The sequence below is a fragment of the Phoxinus phoxinus genome (assembly GCF_949152265.1).
Source record: "Phoxinus phoxinus genome assembly, chromosome: 5".
Taxonomy (NCBI): Eukaryota; Metazoa; Chordata; class Actinopteri; order Cypriniformes; family Leuciscidae; genus Phoxinus; species Phoxinus phoxinus.
The window spans coordinates 43,316,915-43,338,418 of record NC_136880.1 but is presented as its reverse complement, the minus strand read 5'-3'; the positions used below and the strand labels follow the sequence as shown (position 1 = coordinate 43,338,418).

Here is a 21,504-nt window from a genome sequence, read left to right as displayed (position 1 = left end):
CAAATAAAAAAATATACAGGGGATAATTTACAAAGAAAATGATTTAAAAAAAATTCTGTACATCCGTTTTGCTTTTAAATATGCTCAATATAATGATTAAGTACAATTTTAAATAATATAATGTTAGGTTTATTATTAGTCCATTTCTGGTTGTGTACATGGTATTTTTCATACATAATTATTAACTTAATCACCAAATTTTGTTCCAAACACTTTTATATAACAAAATGATATCTTTACCAGATAGTCGAATCTTTACAGTTTTACATCCAAACATTTCAAACTCTCAGAAACTCATCAGAAACACTGGTCCATAAATGACTACCGTAAACACATTTTGTTAGTTGCTTTCGTCATTCAATACAAGTGTTATTTCAAAGCAATAAGGTAACCCTTGATGTGAATTTAGTTTTTTATTCTGTTTTGATTAATTGCAGCCATAAAAATACAGTTAATAAACAAGCCACACTTTCTGCTACCAGTAGGTGGCGCTATTACTATAACTGAATATGAGCATGGTCATGTGTTCAGGACAGAACTTATCTGATGATGCATATCACCCAAAGGCTGAAATTGGGTGTGCACATCTACATTTGTCAGGCCGTGGACACGCCCTTCGACGAAAACTCAAGATCTTCACAATTTAACGTCGCAAACGCCTTAAGATTTCACTCACCAAATTCGAAGAGGATCAGATCAAAACTATTGGAGGAGTTCGTTAAAGACCCACTCCGATGAAAATCATGTTTTTCTAGGTGTTAACATGTTCTTGTGGCATTTTTCTGATGTTAGAGGACATATCTTGAGAAAAATAAGCTCAAAGTTGTATTTCTGAGTATTTCTACATTCAAATGTCTGTGAATCAGTAGCAGACGCAAAAATGCCGTTTAAAATAGACTGGAGTTATGACGTAGTAACTCCACTGGGCGGGGCCACGAGCTCATACTCAAATTGGAACACATACTGTAACAAATAAGTCACTTTTCACCGTCTATCAATCGTCAAAACTAAAGTTTGGAGAGCACAGACTGATCCCGTCAGTAATTACATCATTACATAAAGAGAGAGGGCATCCAGCCTCCTCCAGCCAAGCAACAGGCGACATTAGTGCATGTGAAATTCCGCGCTCGTCCAAGTAGACTTGCACACGCCGGGTGGCGACGAGTTTCGCCTGTCGCAGTCGTTTGTCCCCTCGTGTGTCAAGCCCATCACTCGTGAGAGAGTCAGTCAGTTTTTCAGATATAGCGGTGACATTAGCATCATAATAATCCCGAAATTCCGAGCAATCCACTGATACTAAATATGTCCTGATTGATCACTGTGGGAGGGATGAAATATTGAGACGAAGTCGAGCTGTTTTTTACCGCGACGTCTCGGAGTGAAATAATGATCGGTGATAACTTTGATTAACTTCGGATAATAATAATTAACGTGTATATATAATACTGTAATGCTTCTCCGTGCCAACGGCTCCGCCCACAACGCAGAGGCGAATTGCTAATGAGCTACTGCCGCTCTGCTGAAGCGAAGTCCCAGAAAACGGCACAGGTTTTGAGATTTTGGCTAAAAATGGCATAATCATAATTTAAAGACCACTGGGAATGTTTAAAAATAGCTCAAAATATGATCGGAGTGGGACTTTAAAGTATGAGGCCTGAAAATGGCAAAAACTGCACAAAAATCAAAATGGCAGACCTCCTGTTGTGTTTAGGGCAATGCTCCAAGAGACTTTTTAGTAGGTATTGGGTCATTACATGTATGTACCGAATTTCGTCCGCGTGCGTGAAACGTAGCGCCAGGGGCACTTCGTCAAAATATTGTAGGGGGCGCTATTGAGCCATGTTGCCCCACCCAATTCTGAAACCCATATCACACGCAGATGTTCACCGCTACTACGCGTGTGCAAAGTTTCATGAGTTTTCGAGCATGTTTAGGCCCTCAAAAAAGCGATTAAAAAAAGCTGAATCATGTCCACCGGGTCTAAATTACAGTGCGCGTGAATACCGTAATACTCTGTAAACGAGTAAAGTAAATGTGTAAATGCACAGGGTACAATATGTGAATACCGATCTTTGCAAGCAAATAATCTTTGATGTCCGTTGATTTCTGAAACAGGATTGTGTCCCTCTGGTGGATGCAAACTGGAGAAAAACACGTCATGTAACAAACCCTTATTTGCATTTATTACAAGTGTATACTTAAATATGAATGCTTATATATATATTTAATACCATGCATGCAGTCAGTACTAAATATTATTTTGTGAGTAACGGAGATCAAATGCGTCAGAATGTGAGTTCGGGTTAAGTTTCGTTTCTGTGAAAGTCTCCTGCCCATCATGATCATGACACACACACACACACACGCCGAGGAACAAGCTGAAAACATGTCCAACCAAGGTAATCAAAGATCAGTTATTCATTAGATGCATTTTTACATTGTTGTATTTAGCGATTCATGATTTGTTTGTTTTGATCATTGTTTATGGTTGTGTATTTTTCACAGTGAACTATAAATCACGAATAATTGAAATATATCCGTGTTCATCTAGCAAACAAAAACACGTTTTCAGAACGTTTCCCATTAAGTTATTATGAAAACGTAATATCTTGCTCTATGAACGTTTAAAACATGCAGTTTATTAAATGTCACCCTCACAAAAGAAGTGTATTCAGACATAGCCTTCTTTTAAACTAGAAATAATAAAGTATATAAGTAGCTAGCTTGTAGTTGTGTTTACCAGTGGTGGTGACGTAGCTTAAAAGTGTGTGTGTGTGTGTGTGTGTGTGTGTGTGTTAATACAAACAAACTAGCGATAGGCTAAAGGGTTAGTTGTCCCAAAAACCACTAGGATTTCATAATTTTGTTATTCATAATGACGACTTATTCAAAGAATAAGTGTACTTTTTTTATTTTATCATTTAATTAATAAATTAAATCCGAATAAAAAGACACTGTATGGCTATTATCATCTATTGCCAAACGCCTATTGTTTAATGCAGACTCAGACGTGGCACGGATGAAGTTACACACCAATTATGATTGCATACATTATGTTAAGAGATTAATGTTAACATTTTAATGTAGAAAGATGAAATGAAGCCTGCGATCGATGAAGGATGTGCTCTCCAGAACACTCTCATTCCCGGTTCCACCCTCGTCCAGAATCACTGCATTCAAAACACATCTGGAAACACATCTCTTCCGTGAGCACTAAACAGAAAGAAAGAAAAAATCCTTTCCTTTCATTTTAATCCTCCCTTGTCTGGCTTCTGCTACTCTGAGCAATGCCTGAACTCTGTATTTTAAACACTTCTTGCGTTGTTTTTATTTTTTTTATTTTTTTTTTTTATTACAGAGTAAACTGACAAGACAAGCTTCAAACCCCCCACCCACCTCTCCATGCATTCATACCACAATCATCCACACATTCATAGTGTTATCACAAAAAAAATCTAAATAGAAGGAAGCACAAGGCAAACCGAATAACATAAGAAAAATTAAATAAATCAATAATACCAATCAAAAATCAATAAACATCAATAAACTTCTTGCGTTGTTTTTGCCTCTTCTCGATGACTCGCTTGCTTTATTCCTCAGTTGTAAGTCGCTTTGGATAAAATGCGTCTGCTAAATGACTAAATGTAAATGAATGGAAAAAATAAATAATAGGTTACTTTTGAAATATGAAACTAAAACCGCCAGTAGGTGGCGGCAAGTGACTGTGTTAATGAGTGAGTGTAATCATTAACCCTTGTGCTGTGCGTCAATTTAAAAAAAAAAGTTACACATAGGTCCAAAGTGGACACAAATGTACAAAAACTGTAGTATTTGTAGTAAAATATTTAAGAAGGCCTAGGCTACTATTAAAATCAGATACTCTAACACCGTGTCTTAACCAGACGGGATGCGAAAAGATTCCAGCAACAAATTATTTAGTAGACACGACTCAGAGATGCGTCAAAATGTAAAAATCAATCAATACTCCCAGCCAATCAGAACAGCGTGTGGGCGGAGTCTCGGGGTGAGTGCACAGCCAATCAGAACAGCGTGTGGGCGGAGTCTCGCGGCGAGTGCACAGCCAATCAAAACAGTGTGTGGGCGGAGTCTCGCGGCGAGTGCACAGCCAATCAGAACAGCGTGTGGGCGGAGTCTCGCTGCGAGTTCACAGCCAATCAGAATAGTGTGTGGGCGGAGTCTCGCGGCGAGTGCACAGCCAATCAAAACAGTGTGTGGGCGGAGTCTCACGGCGAGTGCACAGCCAATCAGAATAGCGTGTGGGCGGAGTCTCGAGTGCACGGTACAAGAGAGTAATCCTGACGGCACTCGCAAGAAAATGAATAAGTAGCTACATAATCAAATTCACAAATATTACACCATTTAAACATTATTCAAATACATACTGAGTTACTAAAACAATCGTTGTCAAAGAATACACTTGTTTGTTCACAGTTTGAACGTTCTTGTTTCCATTTGTTTAATTTCAAGATCTGAGGTGAATTCTCCAGTGTTGCTTCTACAGCTCAAAGCTGGAGCACTAAATGATATTCAAAGTCACATGACCCGCTTTTAACATTAAATAAAGCACATAAACAGCACCTGAGATTATCAGTGCCACACTTTGTGTTTGTTGTTTCCATAGCGACGCCGCAGAAAAATAGAAACCGTTTCTAAAGTAGAATCGCCGCGTGTCGCCGTCGCGGCTGATTAGGACAAAAACTCTGAAACAAAGACGGATTTTATCGCGCGGCGCCACGTGTAGTTCGGACACGGTGTGTGTCTTTTACTCAAGTCTATTGAATTTGGTGACTTGGAACTTGTAATGGAGTAATGTTTGCTGTAAGGCAGGGGCGGCGCTAGGGGTGGGCTAATTGGGCTTAAGCCCCGAATGTTTTGTCAAAAGCCCCGAATCTTTTAGGTTTTTTAAAATAACTTCAACTTTGTTTCATTTCCTCTCAGTCTTACTGACTGGAGCGGCAAAAAATGAAACAAAAGCTCTATCACCGTGCGTGGTGGCGGACGGTAATGCATCGCGCATCACTCAGCTTGTTTGCCAACCGCCAATAAAAACTAACGAAGAATATAAATCTTCTTCTTCGTCGTTGTCATCAGGGGCTGGTGGGCTGTTGTATGTTACACCGGCGTCGTAGCGAGCTTACTGGCTAACGGCTGAAGTTAATATGGACATAACGTTTTTTATATGGAACACTAACAGTAAACCTCACCGGCCGGAGAGAGATTCAGAAGCAGCGTTGGACGAACCGCGGACAAGTGTGCTGCGTTCACACCAAACACGAATAGAGCGTCTGGCGCGAGTGATTTCAATGTTTAAAGGTAGGGTAGGTCAGAATTGTCTAAAAAACTTTTATTCAAATTTGTTTAAACTGTCTTTATATACCAATACATAATTAAAATGCAAGTACTCTGAAATAGAGAGTATAAAAAACTGAGTGACTCTAGTGTATTTAATCTTCAATAAACACAGCTCATTAATTCCATTCACTCCCGCCTAAAAACGGGTGCGCGACTGCGCGCACGTGGGCGGAGCCAGTAATAGCGGCGGTAGTCATGGCGACAGAGAGTGACAGTCGCGCAAGCCAATCACTTGTTTCGTCCCGGTAGGAATTAATGAGCTGTGTTTTTTGAAGATTAAAGGGTTAGTTCACCCAAAAATGAAAATAATGTCATTAATGACTCACCCTCATGTCGTTCTAAGCCCGTAAGACCTCCGTTCATCTTCGGAACACAGTTTAAGATATTTTAGATTTAGTCCGAGAGCATTCTGTCCCTCCATTGAAACTGTATATACAGTATACTGTCCATGTCCATAAAGGTAATAAACACATCATCACAGTAGTCCATGTGACATCAGTGGGTTAGTTAGAAGTTTTTGAAGCATCGAAAATACTTTTTGGTCCAAAAATAACACAAAATAAGACTTTATTCAGCATTGTATTCTCTCCCGGGTCTGTTGTCAATCCTTCACAGTTACGCTGATGGCGTAAGACGCTGATGACGTGTTATTCGGTGCGCCCGAGCTTCATTTATAGACTGAGGGAAACGCACGCTGTAAAAGTGTCTCATCCGCGACATGCACATTTACGCACCATCAAAAAAATGATATCCACGCAAACAATGTAGAATAGCTTGAATATAGCGTGCGTCTCCCTCAGACTGTAAACGAAGCTCGGGCGCACCAGATAACACGTCATCATCGTCTTACGCCATCAGCGTCACTGTGAAGGATTGACAACAGACCCGGGAGAGAATACAATGCGGAATAAAGTCTTATTTTGTTTTATTTTTGGACCAAAAAGTATTTTCGATGCTTCAAAAACTTCTAACTAACCCACTGATGTCACATGGACTACTTTGATGATGTCTTTATTACCTTTATGGACATGGACAGTATACTGTATATACAGCTTCAATGGAGGGACAGAATGCTCTCGGACTAAATCTAAAATATCTTAATCTGTGTTCCGAAGAAGAACGGAGGTCTTACGGGCTTAGAACGACATGAGGGCGAGTCATTAATGACATTATTTTCATTTTTGGGTGAACTAACCCTTTAAATACACTAGAGTCACTCAATCTTTATACTCTCTTTTTCAAAGTACTTGCATTTTAATGATGTATTGGTATATAAAGACAGTTTAAGCCAATTTGAAAAAAAGTTCTTTAGACAATTCTTACCTACCCTACCTTTAAGTCAATGTGAAGACGCGTTTACGCGTCCAGTTTTTTTTTTTTTTTTTGAGTAGGCCTAACTATCATCATTTTCCCAGCTAGTGTATAGATTTTTAGGCATTCTATTATCTCAAACAGCCTGAAAAATAGTGCATTTAGCTGACGTAAATGGGAAAAAAATCTCCCCGGGGGAATATGCCCCCGGACCCCCATAGGTTTGGACTAAGCACCGAATGTTTACATCGTCTGGCTCCGCCCCTGCTGTAAGGTATCTGTGCATTACTCAAGTAAGGTACTCTTTACACCTCTGCTGAAGGAGAGTTATAACGAACGTTTATTTCGTAACTGTGAGAGGTGTTCATGAGATCGTTCCCTGTCGGCTGGGTTATTAGTTTTCTCAACAGTTTGTTTTTTCCTCAGGAGCAAAGATGCCACGCAGTGATCAGTGGACGAGCTCCAGCGGAAACCCAAACGTGAGGCGGAGACCCGCTCAAAACTCGCTAGCTCCATTTGACAACGACCATCCCCAGTGCACAATAAATCCAGCGCCGAGTGAACTGCGTCTGGTTCTGCTGGGGAAAACCGGTGCGGGGAAGAGCGCGACGGGAAACACCATCTTGGGAAAGAAGTGCTTTGATGACGGGTTGAGCATGGGCTCGGTCACGAAAGAGTGCAAGCGAGAGAGAGCAACGGTGGAGGAGCGAGAGCTGGTTCTTATCGACACTCCGGGGTTTTTTGACACAGACTTGACAGGTGACGAACTACAAGAAGAAGTGATCCGTTGCCTGGCGTTGTGTTCTCCGGGTCCGCATGCGTTTCTCCTGGTGGTGCCGATAGAGCGCTTCACAGACGAGCAACGACGCACCGTAGAAATGATCCTGGAGATGTTTCACGAGGACGTCACTCATCACACCATCCTCCTATTCTCCCACGCCGATAAACTCAGAGGAGAGTCCATTGATAGCTTTGTTTTAAGACAAAATAAGAAAGTGCAGGAGCTCGTGGAGAGATTCGGGAGGCGATTCGTGGCTTTCAACAACACAAACCCTACAAACCCGGATCAAGTGAGTCGACTCCTGCAAAGAGTCGATGAGATACTCGCTCTAAACCACAACTGTCACTTCAACAGTCAAATCATGGAAGTGATGACGGAGGCGCAGAAGATAATAGACTCGAAACTGCAAGCTGACCGAGCCGAACGAATGAAGAAAATCGAGAAGGAGGTCCGGAAAATGGCGGATGATCAATTGCGTTCGTTTCTTGCGTTCGTGAAGGAAGAGAGGGACGACGCGGAGAGAAGGAAGAAGCGCTTGGAAAACCGGATTAAACAGATTGAGACGGATATAAAGAAAGAGGAGCAGAACGCGCGAGCGATCCCTGCGAGGCTGAAGCGCTTCAGAGCGTCTCTGCAGAGAGAACAGGAGAACATGTGGAGATTTCAGGAACGAGAGATGGAGGACGAGATGGAGAGGCTGGGAAGAGTGGATAAAGAAAAGAGGGAGTTGGACATCTGGGCCGAGGAAGAGGAGGAGAGGAGAGTGAAGGAAGAGGTGCAGAACTTTGAGCTTTTCACAAAACGCAACATGAAGCTGTTGATAATGCTGTGCATGTTTATGCTGGGGGCCGGAGCCGCGTACGCTCCCGCGCTCCTGGCGTTCCTGTTCCCGGCGGCTCCCGCCGTCCAAGCCGGATTATCCGGACAGATTTTGGCCACTTTGCTCGGCGCTGGAGCGACGGAAGGAGGGAGTTTATTCGGGAGCGTCGCTGTGGTTGCGGTGAGATCTGCGTCCATAAAGCTGGCGGCGATGGCGCAGTGTTGCGTTCAGTGATGCGTTCATGATTGACAACCAAGAGGAGTTCACGAATCAAGATTATGAAGTTTTTTTCTCAGTATTAGTTAAGCTTGTTTGCATGGAAGCTTGTTTCAGCCACAGAAGTAAACATTTGAAAAGATAATTGCAACTTTTTATCTCACAATTGCGAGTTTATATATCGCAATTCTGACTTCTTTTCTCAGAATTGTGAGATTTAAACTGGCAAATGCGAGTTATCATCACTTAAGAAGTGCTTTTAATTTTGGTCTCGATTTTCATAAACCCGTCACTGGGGTTAAGGCCAATCACACGATGGCCTACCCCTAACCCCGCCCCTAAACCTACCCGTCACTGGGGTTAAGACCAATCACACGATGGCCTACCCCTAACCCCGCCCCTAAACCTACCCGTCACTGGGGTTAAGACCAATCATACGATGGCCTACCCCTAACCCCGCCCCTAAACCTACCCGTCACTGGGGTTAAGACCAATCACACGATGGCCTACCCCTAACCCCGCCCCTAAACCTACCCGTCACTGAAGTTAAGACCAATCACACGATGGCCTACCCCTAACCCCGCCCCTAAACCTACCCGTCACTGGGGTTAAGACCAATCACACGATGGCCTACCCCTAACCCCACCCCTAAACCTACCCGTCACTGGGGTTAAGACCAATCACACGATGGCCTACCCCTAACCCCGCCCCTAAACCTACCCGTCACTGGGGTTAAGACCAATCATACGATGGCCTACCCCTAACCCCGCCCCTAAACCTACCCGTCACTGGGGTTAAGACCAATCACACGATGGCCTACCCCTAACCCCGCCCCTAAACCTACCCGTCACTGGGGTTAAGACCAATCAGGGATGACTATACGGACTTTACGGAACTAAAAGACACACGTGTGGTCCGGATAACCGTATAGTACCTAATCATATTACGTAACAGAACGACATATATCGTTGAACTAGCCGAATACAACAAGCATGTTTTGTTTCTGTTAGAGACCAAACTAACTATATCAAGTATTTGTGTAATAACCTTCCCCTTTTATTTGTTTCGCTTGGCGTCACCACTAGATGGCGAAGTAGAAATATTGGGGATATAAGGGGAAGGAAACAGAGCAAGAGTATTTTCCATAGACAGTATATAAGATGGACACAGCGACCCCATAGTTTTCAACGGAGAAAAGTGAAGCCCATTAGAAGCATCACTTCCTGATCGCCAGGCGAACTGCGCAGACTCAAACTGAGCTTAGTGACGTGTGTCTGACAGCTGTCAGTCTTCTGGTAGCTGTGCCGAGAGAAATCTGAATCATTCTCTTACGAATCTCACAGAGACGGAGAGCGTGAGCATTAGCTGTCCATGAGCTAGCAGCAGGAGCAACTTTATCTCTCTCTGTGGGCTTCTCCCATGACTTTATCGGACTTTATGCCTCCACGTCCCCCGATCGCCCGTGAGCTTCTCCGCCGGTCTATACGGTCATTTCTCTGCTGTGCGACAGAGAGTCGCGTGGTTATGACGCAATCGCTAGCCTATTTTTACAAAACCGGCTTCTACGGGGCCATACCGTAAGGTACAAGGTAATGGAGCCTTTTATACATTTTCGTGTTTCTTTAGAAATAAATAATGGACAAATGGAGTCTTTAAACGCCTCAGATGTAAAGTTATTCGCTGTCAAAGTGACGCCAAAATGAATGGGAGTCAATGGAGTGCTAACAGCAGGTGGGGGTCCGCTACAATGGCGGCGCCCGGAGAGGCTTCGGTTTCCGGCGGATGGATACACACTTGGTATTTTCACGTTTGTTCTTGAGCTAACAAGCTTGAGAAAATGGTTCAAGCTTTAAGTTTTAGTATCCTTTATTTGGCAAGCAGAGCGAGGTATGTTTGGTTTTCCCTGTATTTCTTTGGTACCATTTGTAGATGTAATTTGAACAATGTTAAATGTGTCGCGAATGTTTGTTTAATTTAAATGCTCATGTAAACATTATACACTATGCTTTTGCTCCACGTTTTGGTTTGTAACTTCACAAAACATTAGTAAACACTAAATAGTAGATCGCATATCTTTAATTTAAAGCAGCGTGTCTAGAATGACACTACATGAGACCACGCGGACTTCTGCGATCAGATCGCGAAATCCAAATATAGGACATTGTTTTGTTTATTCTATGTACTTTTATGGTGGATTTTACCGAAGTAAGTAGTTCTTATGTTTAGTAAAATCAATTGTTTGGAGTTTTTTTTTTTTTTTTTTTTTTTTTACCCTTGGTTAATTATGTTTATTACGGAGATAAACGGCTAGCCTAATTAATCCATTGCATGGCTTGAAGACATTAATACATTTAGAATACGTAACTATAAAATCATTTAATGCACAGCTAGCCATGTATTATGCCTTACATATTATATTGTGACCCTGGACCACAGCACCAGTCTGGAGCCGCACGGGTATATCTGTGGCAATAACTATACATCGTATGGGTCAAAATTATCCATTTTTCTTTTATGCCAAAAATCATGAGGATATTAAGATCATGTTCCATGAAGATATTTAGTAAATGTCCTACCGTAAATATATAAAACATGTATTTCTGTGAGTGAATGCAGCACAATCGTGAACATAAATGCACAACTTTAAAGGAGATTTTCTCAATGTTTAGATTTTTTTGCTCCTCAGATTCCAGATTTTCAATAGTTGTGTCTCGACCAAATATTGTCCTATCCTAACACACCACACATCAATGGAAATTTACCCATGTGACTGGTTTTGTGGTCCATATGTGTAAGTGAAGAAAATGGAAATATAAAGACTTTTGCTTTCTCAAATTATGTATCAAAGTTCCTGAAAGGACATGATGATGGAAAAAATATGAGATAGGAGGGAAAAATCAAGCTTTGAAAGGGACAGTTTACCTAAAAATCAGCATCAATTCAATTCAATTCACATTTGTGTATAGCGCGTTTCACAACAAGTACCGCTTTAAAGCAGCTTTACAGAAAATGCATGTGTCTATATCAGAGGTGACTGTGTAACGTTATGTATTTCAGAAGTGTTCATCATCACTCAGTTAGCTAATGTCATGTATTCATTTTTAGGCAGAAACAATGAGCTCATTAAAGTGATTATTATCATCTGCCACCGTTTACTCGTCCTCGTGTGTGTTTTCAGTGACACTCTTAGAAAAAAGGTTCACTAAAGAAATGTTCAATTGCATGTTAACCTCAAAAATGATTAATTCAATGAATGTACTATATTTTAGCTTGATAATGTTTTTTTTTTTTTTTTTTTGTATTTTTAGGGGATTTATGGTACTAAATTATATTTATGCAACAGGTATAATCCACTTATAACTGTCACTTTTTTGAGCACAGACCTAAACATTTAATTTCCCACTTAAAATGTGTTTTGGAGCACAGATTAAAGTTTGGTCTCTTTTTATGACTATACCTGGCAGATTATTGCTGATATGATTGTTTTTTATTACGCAAAATGAACAAACATACTATTTTTAAACATGTTTTACTCTAAAACTGTGAGAAAATCAAAGCTATGAATCTTTGTGATCCAAATGGGTTTCAGTGATATCGTGTCCGGCTGCAGTACCGACCGCTTCCACTAGAGGAAATGCGTTAACATTCATTTACAACATGATCAAGTTTATGAGTTGCTTAATTCATGAAATTTAATTAAAATTAGAAAACTTTTATAGAACCTTTTCTTCTGAGAGTGAGATTTACAGGTTTGACTTCAATTTCATCTCGTAAGTGTTTAGTGTAAAACCCCTTTAACAAACACAAGTCTTTTATTTCATTTCGGTTTAATTTTAATTTTATTTATTTTTTACAGTCTACGGTTTTATGCCTGTTCAATTATGAAAGCTCGTTTCCGCCACAGAATAAAAATAAAAAGTTGTTTTTTATTTCACAATTCTGACTTTTTTCCTCTGAATTGTGATTATAAACTTGCAATTTTGGAAACTGCGAGATAAAAAAAAAAGAGTCAGAATTGTGAGATAAAAAGTCATAATCTTTTTTTAAATGTATTTTATAACAAGCTTCAATAGTTCAACAAAGTGTAGGCCTACATATTTTGATATGCAATTATTATTAACATGTTTATTGATTAATCTGACTGGCAATAAAAAATAAAATAACATTTTGTCTTGAATTAAAAAAAAACTTTTGTACAAAAATCTAAGCATTCTTACATCAAGATACATTTACTGGAGAAGAAAAATGACTAAAGATATTATTATCTGTCTTGTTTAATGAAAACTGTATCAAAATGAAGTGAGTTTGAGCTTAAAAATGAGTGTTTATAAAACATTGATGAATCTAAAAGATTGAAAACCCCTGATTTACTAGTTGGGTGCTAATATTCCGTTTTTAATAGTACTTTAACGTTTATTTATTTATAAAATAAAAGCGGCACCTGCGGGAAGATCAGGTACACACACACACACACACACACACACACACACACACACACACACACACACACACACACACACACACACTGGTCAGCTGATCTGCTCCGTCATCATCATCATCATCATGTGTCCATAGCAACTGTATTTGGACTGTTTGTGTGGCTGCCGAGTCAGACCGTTCCCGGAGATCATTTCTGTTATTATATGCAAATGCGATGATGTTGTAAGATGGCGGAGAAGCGTCGCGCGGGCGTCGCGATGTCGGGCAGCTGTGAGCTTGACGGCGCGTTCGCCTGTGAGTCTGGCGTGAGCGCGCTTCTCGGGTCTTCTCTGCTCACACTGCTGGAGTCCAGGCCGCGCGACCCCGTCGGGTTCCTGGCCGAACACTTCGCGCATCTCTCTGCGCAGGATGATGACGCAGGCCCGGAGCACCAGGCCGTGAGTCGCGCGCTCTGGAACCTGAGTCTGGCGCATCACTCACAAAGGTCTGATTTTACACTCTAATTTTTTCTTTATTATGTATTATTATTTTATTTCATTATTACTGCTATTATTTATCTCTTTTAGGCTATAAGAGCTTTTTTTGTTGTTGCTTTATTATATATTTCAGTGTTATTTAATTGTATTGCATTGATATTTTTACATTTGATTAATAAGCCTATCTTTTTAAGACATGGTTGAGAAGTTCATTTTATTTATATTTTTATTTTATCTATCTCTTTTAGACATGATACATTTATTTTTATTTTGCTGTATTTATCTATCTATGTATAATTATTTTATTTATTTATTGCTATTTAATATTTAATTAATTATATTTTTAAGCCACAGTGGAGTTTTCTCTCTCTCTCTCTCTCTCTCTCTCTCTCTCTCTCTCTCTCTCTCTCTCTCTCTCTCTCTCTCTCTCTCTCTCTCTCTCTCTCTCTCTAAGCCAAGAGAGGAATCTTTTTTTATTTATTTTTTCATTATTATTTGTCATATTTAATATATAAAACTCTGGTGGAGATATTTATTTAGTTCTTGCACACACATAACTAGTGCGATTCTCTTGTTGAGATTCAGGCTACGTTTACACGACAAGCGATATGCTTAAAACGGAGAAGTTTTTCCTTTGAGTTCTCCGCGTACAGACGACACCATCCGCGAAAATGACTAAAAACGCTGTATTCTGCTCCCAGGCCAGTAGATGGCGATGAAACACTATAGACTGAACATGTAATACGCATATTCACATCATCGTTTTCACAAATTCGTGTTTGTGTTGTTTACACAGAGACCGTTTCCAAAAACTTGTACTTTGAAACCCGTTTTCAAAAGTTTGCATTTTCAGGCACCAAAAACGCCATTGTCGAGTAAACGAACGGCCAAAACGCCTAAAAAGTTTTACGTTTTTAGTTGTACCTCTTGTAGTCGACTAACGGTTAGTCGACTTAACAAAAAAATCGATTTATTAGTTGAACCAGCTCCTGCACTCACATAACCAGTGCGATATTCAGTAGTTTCAATAGTTTGTCGTTAGATTTAAAGCACCGTTTTTTTGAAGAGTGCGCATGTGCGAAAGAGCTCTAGTGCGTAAGAACGAGCCTATGATTGGATCTGGAAATAAAGCAAAATAACTGAGAAAAATGAGGAATAAATGACAGACATGGCATCTGAGGACTTTTGGAAAATGAAAAAATAGTCCTCAGATGCCACGTGTGTAATTTATATCAAAACATCTAGCATTAATTAGATCTCAAACAGATTCACTAAAAGAAGTTATTACCGTATTTTTTCATAGTTTGGCTGGTCCTGCGACTTATAGTCAGGTGCGACTAATATATCAAAATAATTCATACTGACTGAGATGAAGCAAGAGAAAACATTACCGTCTGCAGCCGCGAGAGGGCGCTCTAGTTAGCGGAGTTGTTCAGAAGCGACACCGAGGAAGAACTCAATGTATTCAGTGTTGTGGAGTGAGATCGGGAGCTTGGTGAACTTGCTGACCGGTAACTTGTTGGACTCGCTGGCTAATGATAGTTTAGCATATTCAGCCTCTATATGTTCTTTATGCTGTTGTGTAGCTGAATAACTGTTAATGTGTTACGCTAACACACCGGACACTATTCAGCTGTTGTTCTGTGTGCTGTTGTGCAGCTGAATAACCTTTCCAGATTAAATGTCTGTTCTTGGTCTTGGATTTTGTGAAATCAATTTCTAAATAAATGCGACTTATAGTCCAGTGCGACTTATATATGTTTTTTTCCTCTTCATGACGCATTTTTTGACTGAAGACTCCGGAGCGACTTATAGTCCGGAAAACACGGTAACCGTACCCTCAGTTTGAGCTCTTGATTCTGTCTCTCCCTGCAGATCAGCGTTCAACAGTAACACGCGCACGGCGTTCGATCTGCTGACCCGTGATCGCGGCGCCGGTGTCGTCGGGGTCCGCGGCCGTCTCTACACCGAGATGCTCCGGTGCCTGTGCAGCGAAGGCGGACTCTCCGGCTCGACCGCGGCTCCGCTCCTGCGCCGCGTCCAGTGCCACGACCACGAGTCCGTGCCCTTCGAGCTCTTCCGGCAGGGCGTCCTGACCTGCGCCGTGTTCTCCGACTACATCCGGGCCTCCCAGTGCCTGTACGGGTCGGTGGCGAGCGCCTCGGACCGGCCGGCGGAGAGAGCGCTGGGTCAGGCGGTGCTGGAGACGCTCCGCGAGGCGCTGGAGACCGCGGATGGGGACGACGTGGGCCGGTACCTGGAGGCCAGTGCCAAGATCTCTCCCGGTGAAGTGGCGAAGGCCATGGCGGAGGCTCATCCCGGGAATCAGCGGGAGAATCCCGTCATGGACGCGCAGGAGTTCGAAGACGCCGCCGCCGCGCTGTTCATCGCTCGAGTGCGAATGGTGACCTGAGTGGAAAGGTGTATTTTCCTTCCCTCGGATCATTTTGACGTGAAACTCATCAGAGGGGTTCAAGACACTTCAACCACAAATACACTATCAAACAAAAATTGTAGTTGAATTTTTAAAAAGTAACAAAAAACACGCTGGTCAATATTACCCAAAACTCATCCGTGTTCATCAGAGGGCTCCAAGCATAGATATACATAATAAAGGCTAGATGTCTCGTCCGCGCTTCTGGCCAATGGAGGTCGACGTCGGCACCTGGCGGCCATCTTGTCACAGTCAGCTCGCTCACTCGTAACACTGTGTTTTAATGGTGCATGTACTTTATAAATAACCATAACTTGCTGAATTGTCTACCGATTTTCAAACGGGTTGGTTTGTTATAAACGCCAGAGATGTAGTTATGACACTGCGTACTTATGAATAATTATAATATATCAACATGTTCAAGCATCCAGAATTATAGCCGCGTTAATAACGTTTGTAAGAAACCAAACCGTTTGTAAATCCGTCAAGATTTTAGCGAGATAAGAGTATTTGTGTTCGTGCGGATCATCACCGTACATCAGGAACCACAGAGCCCGCCAGAACGCTTGCCTGTGACAAGATGGCCGCCAGTGATGACGTTAGAGACTCCGCCGTAAGACATCTAGCCTTTATTATGTAGATCTATGAGTCCAAGACCCTAGGATTTTTGTTGCACTTGAACCACGAACACACACACACACACACACACACACACACACACACACACACACACACAGAGAGAAAATTAAATGGATTTGAGAAGTTTTGTGGTTGAAATTTAAAAAAGTAACAAATCCTCGCGGGTCAATTTGAGCCCCTCAGGAATGAATGTGAGGAATGCTTCAGTTCACATAGAAAAACCTAAAAATTCTCAAAATTCATACTAAAAATACTAAAACTTTATCATTTAAAAAAAATATATCTGCATGTGTATCTGAATGCATACTGAACATAACTGACTTTAGGACCCAGTGGAATATAGAGCTATAAGGCCATCTAGACAAGTCATAAAATATCATGTTATATTATTATTTTCCACATGAGGTCGGCAAAGACACGCGATGTAAGATATTTTAAGCTGAAATAAAAATGAAATTGATCCAGCAGTTCCTTGATTATTACGCAGGAATGAGAGGATAGTTTCTAGTCATATTGGCCTAGAAAATCACAACTTTTTATTTTCTGTCGGTCTTAGTACACGATGTAACTACAGAAGAGTCAAGCTTTAAATATGAAAAATATCGAAACTCTTTGGTAATTTTTTTTGAGAGAGATGCTAACGGTCTAGTGATATTCAATGATCTATGCTAAGCTATGCTAAACGTGCTACCGCCAGACCCGGAGATCGGCTGAACGGATTAGAAAACGGTAAAACTGTCTCGGGGAGCTGGAAGATGAGCCTATTTCCAAAAAAAGTGAAGTGTTCCTTTAAATCAAGACGCATAATGACTGAAGATGTTTAGTCTTGGAAAATGTATCGAAATTAAGAGAGTTTGTGCTTAAAACAAGAAGAAATATCTGCCAATGGCGTCAGAAAAATACATTTTTTTATTTTCATATTTCTGTCTTATTTTCCAGCACCAATATCCAAAACATTCTTAAAACAAGATACATTTACTGGAGAAGCAAAATTACTGATGATGTTACACTATATTGCCAAAGGTTTTGGGACGTCTGCCTTTACACGCACGTGAACTTTAATGACATCGCATTATTAATCCATAAGGTTTAATATGGAGTTGGCCAAACCCTTCAACTCTTCTGGGAAGGCGTTCCATACGATTTAAGAGTGGGTTTATATTTACAAAATATCTTCCTGGAACCTGATCTTTATTTAATATCCTGATGATTTTTGGCATAAAAGAAAAATGGATAATTTTGACCCATACAATGTAGGCTATTGTTGGCTATTAGTGCGTAGGTATACGACGAATGGTATTTCTCGTGCCATAAATACGCCAAAAATAGTTTTTGCGTTTTCAGTGCGTATATAGGCTACACGCAAAAAAACATTTTTGGCGTATTTAAAGGAACACTCCGACTTTTTGGGACTTTATCCTATTCACCTTATCCCCCAGAGTTAGATAAGTCCACACATACCTTTTTCATCTCCGTGCGTGCTATACGTCTGTTTGACGCACCCACCGCTAGCCTAGCTTAGCACAAAGACTGGATGTAAATGGTTGCAGCTAGCATACTAATCCAAATAAGTGACAAAATAACGCAAATATTTTCCTATTTACATTTACGCGCCGTGGTGAGGAGCTCTGAACAAACTCTCTGCTCCTCACCACGGCGCGTCTCAGGTGCTGCGGTTATCACTCCGCCCAAGTAGCAGTGCGCCTTCAGAGAATATAGTTCCCAGTATTTATACGGTTAAAATATGTCTGTGTCTCATGTGACTTTGTTTTTTGTTTTTACAAATCACAACATGTAAATAGGAAAATGTTTGCGTTATTTTGTCACTTATTTGGATTAGTATGCTAGCTGCAACCATTTACATCCAGTCTTTGTGCTAAGCTAGGCTAGCGGTGGGTGCGTCAAACAGACTTATAGCACGCACGGAGATGAAAAAGGTATGTGTGGACTTATCTAACTCTGGGGGATAAGGAGAATAGGCTAAAGTCCCAAAAAGTCGGAGTGTTCCTTTAATGGTACGAGAAATAACATTCGTGGTATAGATACGCACTTTCATGAGATCGTATTATGACTGGTTTTGTGATCCAGGGTCAGAGATAATCCAGTAGAAGATTTTACACATCAGTAAAAACCATGTTGCTTGTTGTTTTGGTGTTTGTTTAACAATCTGAGGGACAGAAATACAGTTTCGTGTACAGTTTGCCCATTGCCATCAAAGTGAAATCATGATTAGTGCGGGAAACCTCATTTAAGGAAGTGCAGTGTGTTTCTGAAACTAAAGAGATAAGATCAGCCACCCTACACCGCATTTTACTTCTGCATCTGTGGTATTTGCATGTGAAACTTTGCTTTTTCACTTGAACAAATGTAAGGATGAACATTTTAATGAACGTTTATGAAAACGTGCACGGACGAATTGTTCAAAATAACACCAGAGACATGAATAAAGAAAGTAACTAAATTTGCACAGAATAATGTTCATTCATTGTTGTCTTATTTGCATTAGTATAATATATTACTGAAGACCTCGTCTATCATCTATGGATCAGCTTCATAAAATCATCCACAGAACTGAGAATTGTTTTTTTTTTGTTTTTGCATATAAATTTCATTTTTTGCTGCAGATTTAAAATTAAAATGTTTTTTTTTTTTTTATCATAATGTTTTTTTGTTTTACAAATTTCAGAAACCTAAGACTCTTAAGGCTTAGAAATTATTATTTTTAATCTGGGTGATTTTCTCTTAGCTTGTATAATGTTGTCTCTGAGATTGTATTCGTTTCCAGAGTAAAAATGTGACCTTTCTGCTCTTCACACATTCAAATTGATCGAGCAGAGAAAGTCGCTATACAGTTAAAAACTTGTGAAGAGACGTTTGACTGACTCCATTATTAAAGTAAAGAGAGTCTGTGTGTGTGTGTGTGTGTCAATAATTCAACAGGGTGTGTGAGTTACACACTCAACAACAGGACTCGCGTCTCTGCCGCTCTTAAAGAGACAGTACACATAAACATTAGCAACTGCCATGATGTATTTATTGTACAACAAAACCCAGAAACAAGTTCGCATTTTAGCACATCTGGACCGGGTTTTTGGTTAAAGTCCCCCTGTAGTCAATCATTTTATCCCTAAAACTCGTCATTGATCACCAAAATGACCTATTTAAACGTTTTTTTCCTTCATGCCTTAAAATTTCTTCAATGTAACTCGACACCCTTGCCTCATTTAGTATGCGCGGTTCTATGAATATGCAAATGAGCCCCGCCTCTACTCACTAACTCAGCTCAGAGATCCACTGGTTGGCGATCACACGTTGATCTGATTGGTTACAAGGTAGTTTGTGACGTCAGAAACACCAGCGATTTTGTCAAGTCTTCACTGCAGTTTTAAGCAGAAAATACTCAAGGAAGAAAATACACATGGTTTGTCTTAAAACGTATTAAAAACACATATAAACAACATTAAAAGCTGGATTCTCGCCACAGGGGGACTTTAAATGCCTGAAATAAGGTCTGTGGTGAACAAGCTCATAAAAGTTGTGTTCATACGTGAAGATTATCACTTTAAACAAAACATGTTAGTATTTAATAGTCATAAACTTTTGTCGTCACTGAGTTTATTTTCTACAATAATCCAAAAGTGTGCATATTTTGATATGCAGATTATTATTATGTTTATTTATTACAACCTGACTGGCAATAATAATAAAATAAAATAGCAAAAGGCACTTCCTCAATGACATCATCCTCCAGGAAGTGACATCATCAATTGGAGTGAACCGGAAGCACAAACTTCAGTAAGTGTTGGCAGTGGATCTGATTAATTTTGTGTTTGCATGTTTTGTGTTGCTCTAAAAAAAATATCCAGCGTCTTTAATCAAATTACACATCATTTGAATGCAACATTTGGTTAAAAACATGAAAGCTAAGTCCTCGTGTAAGCTAATGCACTGCCATATTTCATTTAAATATCCGAAAATAAGCAAAGATAAGTCACATGCATTGATACGTAAGATATATGATACTTAATTTTCTGAAAATACGTGTTTCTTCACCTCGTGTGAGCTTTTCTTATATAGTCTTTCTCCATTATACTTATTAGCCTTTTTGAAAATGAGTCATATGTTGCATTCATAAATGACTCATTTGTGGTATTTAACAGGAAATATTGTCATTATCTGAATGTTGCCCTGAATGAAGCGGCGTATGCGAGTGTTGCTGTGCAAACATTGCAAAAAATATGAAGTTCTCCACAAATATCGAAACATTTACTGTCCCTTTTTTTTTATATACATGAAAATGCACATTCCGAACTTAAATGGTTGTAATTCAAGAATGCTTTGGAATATAGATGTAAGATTGGTCTTGTTTTAAAGAAGACATTTGGCAGATTTTTGTAGAAGTAAAATAAATTAAGAAAGTTAAACAGAAAAGTTATAGAAGTTTGAGTTTATGAAAATGTACAATGTTAAAAATGTAATTATTCATATTTTATATAAAATATATATTTTCAAAACCTGGTGGACTCTAAAAATGCAAAAAAAAATCAAAAATCTGAACAAGTTGTGTTTCAAATGTTAGGTTGATATCTCAGTAAATGAGCGTTCAGTGAGATGTAGTTTGGGCGCAGTACCACACTTCTCCACTAGTGGACATCACTGCCCATATAAGGGCGCCTCCATCTCCATATGTGGTTTGAGTCTGAACCATTATTTTTACAATTTCATACAATTTATGAAGTAGACATCCTATTCAGAAGTAGTGTTGGAAGTTTGGCAGATTTTGAAATGAATTCAACCTCTAAGAAACACAGAAGATCACGTATGTGCATTATAGCTCGCCGCCACATCACTAATGCTGAATCTATTATTGTTTTCTTTATATTTAAAACATTTTCAGAGCTTTTTTTCTAAAAGAATTGAATGGATGCTATCTTTTGAACTCTTGGCATGAAAACAAACTGAGGTTTCTACCATTCTTTCATGATTTTTCATGTTCATCACTATTTCAAAATAA

The 21,504-nt window shown here is 40.0% G+C and overlaps 2 protein-coding genes across 2 annotated transcripts; both read left to right on the top strand.

The window, feature by feature from the left end:
* The first annotated feature begins 1,896 nt into the window (after positions 1-1,896).
* LOC306998693 (uncharacterized protein) lies at positions 1,897-11,654 on the top strand. The gene is made up of 2 exons (XM_079612953.1): positions 1,897-2,399; positions 7,111-11,654. The coding sequence occupies exons 1-2, from the start codon at positions 2,339-2,341 to the stop codon at positions 8,517-8,519; spliced, it is 1,470 nt and encodes a 489-aa protein (XP_079469079.1). The 5' UTR covers positions 1,897-2,338; the 3' UTR covers positions 8,520-11,654.
* Positions 11,655-13,021: 1,367 nt separating this feature from the next.
* On the top strand, positions 13,022-16,956 carry tpgs1 (tubulin polyglutamylase complex subunit 1). The gene is made up of 2 exons (XM_079612972.1): positions 13,022-13,425; positions 15,293-16,956. The coding sequence occupies exons 1-2, from the start codon at positions 13,169-13,171 to the stop codon at positions 15,828-15,830; spliced, it is 795 nt and encodes a 264-aa protein (XP_079469098.1). The 5' UTR covers positions 13,022-13,168; the 3' UTR covers positions 15,831-16,956.
* Positions 16,957-21,504: the final 4,548 nt, after the last annotated feature.

Excerpts from the sequence above, each read along its gene's own strand:
- LOC306998693 (XM_079612953.1), top strand. The coding sequence starts at position 2,339 with ATGATCATGACACACACACACACACACGCCGAGGAACAAGCTGAAAAC. Across the intron at positions 2,400-7,110 it reads TGAAAACATGTCCAACCAAG|GAGCAAAGATGCCACGCAGT; the intron begins GTAATCAAAGAT and ends TTTTTTCCTCAG.
- tpgs1 (XM_079612972.1), top strand. The coding sequence starts at position 13,169 with ATGGCGGAGAAGCGTCGCGCGGGCGTCGCGATGTCGGGCAGCTGTGAG. Across the intron at positions 13,426-15,292 it reads CTGGCGCATCACTCACAAAG|ATCAGCGTTCAACAGTAACA; the intron begins GTCTGATTTTAC and ends CTCTCCCTGCAG.